The sequence below is a fragment of the Hemitrygon akajei genome, chromosome 17 (assembly GCF_048418815.1).
Source record: "Hemitrygon akajei chromosome 17, sHemAka1.3, whole genome shotgun sequence".
In the NCBI taxonomy this organism is placed as follows: domain Eukaryota; kingdom Metazoa; phylum Chordata; class Chondrichthyes; order Myliobatiformes; family Dasyatidae; genus Hemitrygon; species Hemitrygon akajei.
In genome coordinates this window covers 66,527,745-66,538,408 of record NC_133140.1, presented here as the reverse complement: position 1 = coordinate 66,538,408, position 10,664 = coordinate 66,527,745, and the positions used below count along the sequence as shown (strand labels likewise).

At 35.6% G+C, this 10,664-nt stretch overlaps 1 protein-coding gene across 1 annotated transcript in view; it reads right to left on the bottom strand.

Annotated features, from left to right (window-relative positions):
* Nucleotides 1–2,326: 2,326 nt before the first annotated feature.
* The window catches only part of cdh13 (cadherin 13, H-cadherin (heart)), a 1,114,993-nt gene continuing 1,106,655 nt past the window's right edge, over nt 2,327–10,664 (bottom strand). The window contains exon 14 of the mRNA XM_073070318.1: nt 2,327–9,565. Coding sequence (XP_072926419.1) covers nt 9,558–9,565 — 8 coding nt within the window. The 3' untranslated portion in view covers nt 2,327–9,557. The remainder of the gene's footprint in view (nt 9,566–10,664) is intronic.

The window sequence follows — 10,664 nt, the reverse complement described above, 5'->3', positions numbered from 1 at the left end:
ATTATAACCATAAGGATTTAGAAACATGAAAAGAGAATCAACACACCATAAAACTGTTTAATTAATAGTACTTGTACTGGTGTATCATAAAGCTTTAGATTCAAATGCCAGACCAGACCTTAAGTATATAATTCTCTGCAGAACTAAATCTATTGTTATAAGTGTCATATTTTAACTGACAACTTAAACAAAAGGCCAATCAGTCGATTTGTGGGGATGTTAAATCCTACAGCATAATTCAAAAACAAGGACTTGTCTCACTTAACATGATAACATTGCTTCATCTACTAAAATTACAAAATAAAATGACTTGGCCAACCATTTAATTACTCCTTGTAGGATATTACAGTAATGCACTTAATTAAACACTTTGATGTGATCATAATTGGATACTATATAAATGGAAACATTATTTATAATGTTTGAACCTGGAAAAAAAAGGTCTCAGCCAGCACTGGAAATATATTGTCACACATTGCACTAGCAGTTCACTTACCCTGGATAGAAAGTTCACATGGGCATCTTCCTTTAGTATCATTTCTGCTCTGAAGTCATTTGGACACATTGATTCTGGTGGGTAAGCATAGCAGAGTTCCTTCATTAGGTGCTTCAGTATCTCTACAAAATGGACTCACTCCTGTGTAGATACCTTGACACTCTTTAGACTACTACCATGCAACCATGATAATGGATGGACATACAACCCATCTATCTCCAACATGTTTATTTGCTTGAAAGACTGGGGAGGGAGGAAAAAGGCTTGTTTTGTTTTGCTGTTGGTTTTGTTGAATGTTGTATTATTTTCTTGTTGCATGTGTTCTGCTGAATATTGTAGGCACATTATGTTGGTACTGGAATGTGTGGCAACACATGTGGGCTTCCCCCCAGCAGATCGCTTGTTAACACAAAGAACACATTCCCCTGTCTGTTTTGATGTACATGATAAATAAATGAATTCAAATCTGAAAATAGTTAAGAATTTAAATCTTTCTAAATGAAAAAAGCAGACAAAATGCAAGTATTGAATAGGTTAAATTAATGTTAAGAAAGCAGCTTTGGGGTAAAGGGGAAAAGGGGGTAAACTGAGATTATTAGGCTGCAGAAACCATATCAAAATGCTTTGTTTTTGAGGAAGGTTTAATTATTTTTTTCTGAAGGCTAAGAATCGAAAGATAAAAAATGCAGATTCTGAAAATCTTCAATAAAATAGATCCTGATAAAAGGGCTTTGATGTGAAGCATTAACTCTACTTGTCTTTCCACAGATGCTGCTTGATGTGATGAGTATTTCCAGCATTTCTGTATTTTATTAAAGGTCAAGAAATGTTCTGGCATTGAATGAGGATTCAATTAAGTTGGCTTATTGTAGAGAAATTTGCTCTAAACACCATCTCACCTCATCAGTAATGCAACAGGAAAGTGCCTGGGCTTCTTATCAGCTTCATAGTGCTTTTTCACATATGTATACTTCTCACACATGAATATTGATATTCAACCCTGTATAAAAATAATGTACTGGGAGAACTCAGTGACGGTGGGGATCTATCAGCTTCTGTGAAGGTAAAGGGTCAGTCAATGTTTCATGTTGTGATTCCTCCTCCAGAAAATATATGCAGTCACTTGTATCTCCAAGTTACAGACCAGATCTGTTTAGACCAAATATCATGTCAGCTGGCATGGAACTATGACCTAGCAAAGATCAAGCACATGATCTGATCGAAGAAAATTAGCAGGGACCAGAGTTACTTAACTTTAAAGCTATTTCATATTCTTAAATGTTAATTTTGCTTGTGTAAGATTTATACTGTAATTATTAAATTATACAGTGACTTTAGAACCAGAATATTGGTCTAGATTTCAGAAAATCCATGAAAAAGCTAAAGAATATCAAGTGTGGCTAATGCAGGGAGATGAGAATCATTTTGAGAGGGTAACAAATGGAATGTATCAGTACTTAAACAGTTGACACACCAATTAAGAAATGGATTTCAAATCCACATTATTGGATAACATAATTTATGACAGTAATACTGTTGTATATTTAATTCTATGTTGTAAATGCATTTTATGTCAACTTATACATCTACAGAATACTTTTTATATATTAATATTATTGTGTTAATGCTATTTTATGTGCTGTATGTGATTCATGTACTGTGTTTTGAACATTGGTCCCTGAGAATGTTGTTTCATTTAACTACGTATATGTGTAAATACAATAATAATAATAATTATTATTATTAAATTATATGTGTACAGTAGAGAAATAATGAACATGAACTTGCACTGATATTTTCTGGAAATCAGTTCACTGGTTCACAGAAGAATAAAATCCCAGACTTCCTTTATTTCAGCATCGCACAAATAAATACAAGTTTTGTTTTGCAATCACATCATGTTCATGAATGTAACATTTATTACAGCTAAGTAATAGCAAGCAGTTCAGCAAATATGTTTTAATCAGTTAATTAACAGCACCTATATCCGAGTGGATCATTTTGGCAAATGATGTTCAAAGCAGTAAAATTAAAGTGGTTAAAGATGGTATGCATGGTTAGGGCAGCCATATTTTACCCTTAAAACTGAGAGAAAAATATATATATATAATTTTTCAATAACAAAATTTACTTTAATATGTGCATCTGAAACATACTGTGCATCAGTTTGCATTTGTACATTCACTAATAAAGATACTGAGATTCATTTCACAAATAACATTTAGTAAGAGGAAATATAATTGATAAAATACTATTTTGAACTCCTAGAGTGCCACATCATGTTATGCCCCGACTGCTTCTCCTGTCAAATTTAAATACTTTGCTCATGTCTATTTAAAATTACAATGTGTTTAAATGTTCTCAAAGGGATTGTCTCAAATTGTCCCCCAATGCTCAGAGCTTAGATATGCCACAGCTTTAAGTCTGATAACAGCAAAGTTAGGTTGCATTTCGTTCTCAATGATAAGCCACCTCATATCCTCTCCATTAACAACCGATATAGCAGATCAAACTGTGAACCACTCAAGGTCTTTTTTTTGATCAAGTGTTTGGTAGCTCTGCATCCCAATGGAAGCTATTAACCAGTATTAGAAAAAAAAAACTCTGCAAAGCAGTAGTATAGCATTTAAGGAAGCAGTTTTGCCTTAAATACAAGTAATTATTTTAAAACAAATCCTACAATGTGGCCAAGTGGGGGGTATTTATACCTTTTTCAGCCATTTTTTTTTTCAATTTCAGGCAGTCAGTATCAGCATGAAACATCAACAATAAGGTGGTTAGTTTGATCAGATACATTCTAAAGATTCCTGCTGGCAGAATAATAGACATCTGCTTCAACCAGATCAGAGTGACATTTTTTAATTTCCTGCATCAGTCATCCATGAATTTTTTGAAGAGAGATTGCCAATTTGTTACTAACCTGTGCCAAATTAGGAAAAGAAAAGTTTGTGATATGCATTTCTGCCCACCAGAGGCTGGATGGGGACTGTTCAAACTCATTTCATGTAGGACCCATAGAATCAAAGAGGTATCAAGGACTTTTGTCCTAGCAGTCTGTTGGCCGAGACATGAAAATCCGATTGTCTACTAAATCCGTATCTATCTTTCAAAAAATTCATCGAAAGTATTAACATATTAGCAAGGAATTGCTGCAGTATTTTTCTATAATAGGCCTCACTAACTTGCTCATATTAGCAATTCTAATCTAGTCCTGAAGTTGATCGTCTATTACACTGAATGTTCCTCAAAATACAGTTTTAATTTTGTATTTATTTAGTTATTAAATTTATTTTCAGTCTGTAAATGATCTAACATAGCAAATGATCTAAGTAAATGAAGAACAAGGCAACTCTTGCAAGATGTATAAAAATGAAATGTACTTTGATATTAATTGTTTTATTGTACGTGAACGTAGGTATTCCTCAGTTTCTTCAGCAATCAGTTCTTTCACATTCTCCGCAAGCCCATTAACAAATACACTGCTTTTTTCAAGCTAGACGGGTCAAATGTTCAAGCCGCAGTAATACTGAAATGAAAATAATTCCTTCAAGACACTCTTTTACTATAACATTTTGAGTTGAATTGAGGCATTAACTGGGTTTGACCTTTGGAATAGGTTTCAGCCCCATTTGTGTTATGTTACTGATTTGATCCTCAGAACAAGTGGTGCAGCACAAAAGGGATTTCCAGTGAGAACTGGATACTGCAGAGCAGCCAGAGACCAGGACAGCAATCTATCAACCCCTATAGTAAGGTGATCAGAAGCATTTTAGAAGCAGACTGCTCCTGGTGTTACAGTTGTAGGGCAAAAATGAAAAGGCCAAGATAAAATAAATGCAGAGCTTTAAAACAGTTACAACATACCCATTATTTAAACCTTTTCTTTTTTCATCTGCCACCAGGAAGCTTCCCCTGACAGTTCAAATCACACAAGGTTGTTCATTCCTAATAGCAGACTTGTCACAACTAAATTGGGCAGTTCAGTTATCAAGAACAAGAAGCTTTTAATGGTTCCTGCCAGGCAGCATACATGATTTATTTTTCAGTTCCATTAACTTGCACATATTGCAGAAACTACCAGGAAAGCACAATCCCACTTCAACCACAAATCAAAAATGAATGAACCTTTAAAGACACACTAATGCCCAAAGTGTTTAGGTAGGGAGACAGTGCTTAGGTAATTGAATGCAAAATTTGAGACAAGTCCCTTTGGGGGGGGGTTGTGTATTTGTTTTATGTTTTCCTGGATGTCTGTACTTGGGAATTTATTGTTATTCTTTTGAATCCCCATATCATACTGTTATTCTATTTTGCACTATGTATATTAACATGATATTATTTTTTGAAACAGAATAAGAAATATAACACTTCCTATTTGCTTGTGGTGTAGCACAATAATACTGGCAAGGGAGATTCAGGATTGGAGTTAAACAGGTGACAGCAAATGGGGAGTCTGTTTAACAACTATTTGCAGATTTCCATTGAAATGAATGGAAATGAAACCAGGACAGATGCTAAAGCAGCCTGAAGACTTGCTGGATTTTAAGTTTCCAGCCATACCAGTTCACTCGATTGCCAATGTCTGAGAACTGGCTTGAGCTCCACTGTGCATTAACAATCAGTAGAGTTTCCTAACATCATCTAAACAAATTAAGAGGAATTTTGTGCTGTATATTCATACCCACCACATATCAAACTAAATTGTTGGCCTTTGTTTGTGATCTTGACAGCTGTTTGTGACAACTGTCTTCCAATGCTGTTCCTTATACCATGTTTCAAACTCTGGTCTTGTAAAGCTCTTGCTTAATTCATTATGACATTAAATATTGTCCAATTTATTCACTGCCTCACAACACTATTCCAAACAAGAGATTATTACACAAAATTCGGCTGCTGCAAATGGGAATAATATCTTGATAGGGATTGAGAACTGGATAAGGAAAGAAAACAGATTAAGAGTACAGGAGCCTTTTATTTAAGTTAATAGGTATAGTTTGTGGAATACCAGAATCAATGATTATGCATAACTGTTTTCAGTCAATGCCAATGTGTCAGGTAAGGGGACAGAGTTCAGGATGTTTAGATCTGCTGGTAACAGAAAGCTGAGGGGGAAATGAGAGGCAAGATACAAGTGTTATGGGTTTCCTCATATAGTGTACAGGCATGGTAGAAAGAATATTACATATTTTTACAGCCTGGTAGAAAAATTAGCAATACATAATAAATTTTAAAAAGACTGACAGATGTTGTTATTCAGAATGGCCAATGCATCTTTGACACGAATCACAGAAAACTGAAACTGCAGGCACAGGCAAAAAAAAAGGAGAGGGAGCAAAAGGCAAATTAATCTATATTACAAAGAGATCAGAGTATAAGGGTGTGAAAGTTTACAGCTTAGGGAAAGACAAGTTAAGCATGAGATACAGTATGTAGTGGACAGGGGCATGTTTAGTGTGTGGGTCTATGATACATACAGTACTTCCAATGTACATGAAGTCCAAGGCACAGCATGCAATAAGGGATTCCTTGCACGTTTAATGTACATACAGGTCTTTCCTCCACTTGCTCCATCACTGGCTAGAGGTCATGGGGTGAGGTCACAGTGGAGAAAGGCCCATGAGTGGTGTGGAGGGGCCAGGACCTCATCGAAGGGAAAGGCAATTAGAGCATTGAAAATTAGGTCACTGCACTTGGGGAGGAGTGCTCTTGGTTATGTATAAAAGGATTTATCTACATTTAGAGTCTTATGTAATTTGTGTAGTGTATTGTGAAGACTGAGGTTTAGAGATTGTCAGAGTCATGACTGAGTAAGTGGGGGTGGAGATAAATATAAGGTTTCTTTATCTGGTTACTTTATGTGTTGTGTTTGAGTTATATAGACTGGGCGGTGCACCTTGGTCTGGAGGAACGTTGTCTCAGTTGGTGGTTTCAATGTACATAGTTAAATACCAATAAATTTGAACTTGAACTATCTTGTAGCTGATTCTTTGTGCCCATCTCCCAGCAGAGTCCTTCTGCTTGGAGATCTTCTAAGCAGGATTTATTGTAAACGCCAATTTTCTATTTGTGTGTGTGGCCTGCAGAATCCATGGGACGTGGACGGGTGAGTGAACTTCAAAGCTGAGGTGAACAGATGAACAATTGATTGTGCTGATCTAGGTTCATTAGTGCATTAACACATGAAGGATTTAGGAGCATTAATTATGAATGTCACAATAGATACAGTCACCAGTCCATTTCGCAATAAAATTCCATGTAGCACATTTAAATATTGTGCTTCTCTATGAGAACATCTAGGTCAGGAATTCTTATTGCAGTTACAGGAAACCATGAATACACCTGGAGTATTGTGAAAATTTTTCTTTTCCAATCTCTTTATTAGAGTATTGTGAAAATTTTTAAAGAAATTTTACTTGTTTTTAGTAGACTGTTCACGAGACTGATTCTTGTGATGAGATGATCGGAGAGATCGATATTACTCACAGCTCATAAAAATGAGAAGTGAAACATGCAAATTCACAGGAATACTAGAAAAATTATTCACAGGCACCTATAATTTTACTTACTTATTTCATTTTTCAGGATCTGGGTTATGATTGGCAAGGTCAGGGTGTATGTCTCTAATTGCCCCTTGAGTAGATGGTGGTAAGAACTGAGTGGTATTCTAGATTCAACTATATGGGATGAATCACATGTAACCCAGGCCAGGTAAGGATGGCAAATTTCTCTCCCCGATAGGATATCATTGAACCCATTGGGTTTTTTGATTTTCAGGTTTTTAACTGAATTTAAATTCCACAGCCATGGCCACAGCTTGAACTTAGACTGCCGGAAAGGTAGCGTTCTGACATGACTCTGCCATACAGAATTTCAGAGTAGGGGATGGTTATTTAGGTTTTGGATAAAAAGATATTCCTTTCATCAAAGTGCTGCCAATCTTTAGAATCCTGAACCTCTTAGGGTTGCAGCTGCAAATATGTTGAACATTCTCAAGACAGATTAAGATAGATTTTTAGAAGAATCGAATGATGTGTGGATAGAACATGCCAGTTTAATTGAGGTAGAAGAACAGCCATGATATTAAATAGCAAAGCAAGCCTGAAAAACAAATTTACCTATTCCTGCTCCTTTCTCTTGTAACCTCAGTGATGTCTAGTAAAGCAGAACTCCTAGTATATACCTGTAAGAATTCAGAATTGTGGAACATTTTGTTTACAGGGGAGTTCAAAAATTATTTCAAAGGGATGTGGTTATCTCTGTCTCACAGGAGGGGTTCAAATAGCAATGAGAATAAAATGTCATTAAAATGGCATTTAATATACCTGTATATGCACTATCATGTGTTACAATTTTTTTTAAATGTAAAATAGTCTACTTTTGACCGAAATCTGTGGATAATTTATCTGAATGTAGACATAGCCAGCTCTTGGATCTGTAAAATCATTCTGTAAAACACAGATCAAGGTAGAGATAGACATTTGCATGATAAAACTATGCACTGATCAAACTGTGTATCTATAACTTGCAATGAGTTTGGTTGTTTCTCAGTCTTCATTTAAGTATAGCTTTTCATAAATTATGTTGTATTTCTTTATTTTCATGCAAATGCCTGCAGAAAAATATATCTCATGGTTGTATTTGGTAACATATGCCTACTTTGACTGACTTTGAAAACCCATTCCTGCCTTTGGATTCTCCAGTTTTAAAAAGGAGGCTTAGAAGTGTTCTTAAAACTCAGGATAACCCTCAGCACCAAACTTTATATTCACTTTCACTAGAAAATTACATTACAGTTATACCTTCTATTTGACATATACCTATGATGTAGAACTTGTGAATAGAGCTAGTGAGCATTGTAGACCTGCAGGCTGAATTTTACTGGACAACATGCAAAAGTGATAGAGGATGTTTGCAATTAGTATCATTAAGACAGTACCCAGACAAAGAAAGGGGAGAGCAGATGGCTGGAGAGCTTGAAGTGTGTTCTAAAATACTGATTGCAAAAAAACCTGCCACAATAGCAAGCAATAACAGGCAATGGAACTTTAAAGGATTATCGCAGTCTCTGCCAATATTCATAAAATGGTGGATCAAAGAAACCAGCAGAGGATAACAATCTCCACCCAATGAACATCGAATGTAAGGAAGACAAAGACTGGTGAAGTTACAAGATATTTGTGAGGATTTCTTGCATTGCAATTTCCATCTGGTATATACCTCACAGTGATGCAGAATCATTAGCATGCAACATTCCCACTGCTGTGACAAGTTCTTAACCCACTGGATTGCTAACTGCCAGAGTCTTGACTTACTCTAGAAGAAGGTGTATTGCCTTTTACTCCACTGACATCTGCTATTCCTAATTTGAAGCCATGCAAACCTTTTGTTTAAACATGGTTAGTGATGGCAGAGTTGTGTAATCATAATGTAATACCTGATACAGTCCTGTATGTGGCAGTATAGAGGTTACAGAATTTAATTCTGCCTTAAATTACTGGTTGAATAAAAGAAATTAGAAAACAAAAGGCATGTACAGCAATATTTACCACTTACGCACAATCTATGTTTAACTTCCTTGACACAAAGAACAATTTGTCTTAAAACTTCCTTGACACACAGAGAACAATTTGCCTTACAAGAACCAACAGCATGTCTTACTTAGCTTCCAAATAGTGTCTCCTGTAAAAAATGTTTTGATTTGACAAAATAGCCTTCTTTTCATTGCCATTACAATTAAAATATTGTAGAGCAGAATATTGGGTTAATTGTGTACTCTATCTTCACGTCCTCTGAATGGATGTTCAGTCTAACTTCAAGGAAAAGCAATGCAACACTTGCTTATCGAGGTGGAACCCATTAGTGGAAGCTAGTAAGGTCAGAGGCTGTCATTGACCATAGCACAGTTTGATAGACTAGTGAAGGTACAAATTAAAGCGTGCTTGGAGCAAGGAGGTCTAGAACTTGAGCAACTGTAAATCCTGTAAAATCTTCGGATTTGGCTTTTTTTTTCCCCTCTTGTTGCCACAGCAACTCCGTGGGCAGCATCAAACAGCAGTGCTTGTTACAGGCCTGTGAAATAAAAAGAATAATAGAGTACAAAGGTACAACAATTGAAGACAAATATAATAACTCCTACGGAAATGGTTACTTGTGAATCATGCTTCAGAAAATCTTAACATAGTTCTGATAGTAAACTATACTATTAAAATACAATATTGAACAAGTATATCACTCTAAACTTCATAAACTTCAAATCTTGTCATTAAAAACTTAGTTCTAACACTTACTGAATGCCATTTAACATCTTTCCCATTCTCCATGAATAACAACAACCTCTACTCAATAAAGCTTTGATTTTAAAATTATCTGGCTTTTTTTTATGGCTTTGCTCCTTCCTACATCTTTCAAGCCTAAAATCCTCCTAGACTAACTACCGGTAGTTTCTCAATTTCTCAGTTCTGAGTGAGGGGTCTGTTATGTTTTGTAACTTCAAAATATTAAACTAATTCAAAGAAGACATGGGTGCTGGAAAATACCGGTGTAACTTCGTCTTTACTTTTAGCAAGGAGTGCATGTATCACAGGCGAGCATGATGATGCATGCAATTAATGTATTTTTACAAATAACTCATAATTATTTAAATGATCAAGAATACTTAATCAAATAATATATACTCAAGATTACTCAAATATTATGGAAATATTAAATACACAACACTCCTCTCTGCTTAGCTATAAACTCCAACTCATTAGAAAATGTATCTCAACTATATACACACGATAATATATAATACAACTACTATATACAGACATCTACAGCATAGTAAATTTTAAATTGTCTATTCAGCCTTAAAGATTTAATTGCTGTTAAGGATTTCCTGCTCTTGTGGGGTGACATCATTCCTGACAAGGGAGGTCGATCTAATTGGCAGGTGAGATTTGTGGATGTGAAACAATCTCAGGTTCTGGGCCCACCTCAATGGTGATTGAAGGAGTTGACTTTGAGACTGCAGGAAGTGGTTCTAATAGCAGTAGTGAACTTTCTTCTCTGCTCTACTCAACAGATTGGTGTGTCATCATCAGATGATATCAGACTCAATCTCTACTGTGTAGGAGAATAGTCCAGTTCTGACCTTAATCTTCCTGAGTATCGAGTTTTGATCACGCCT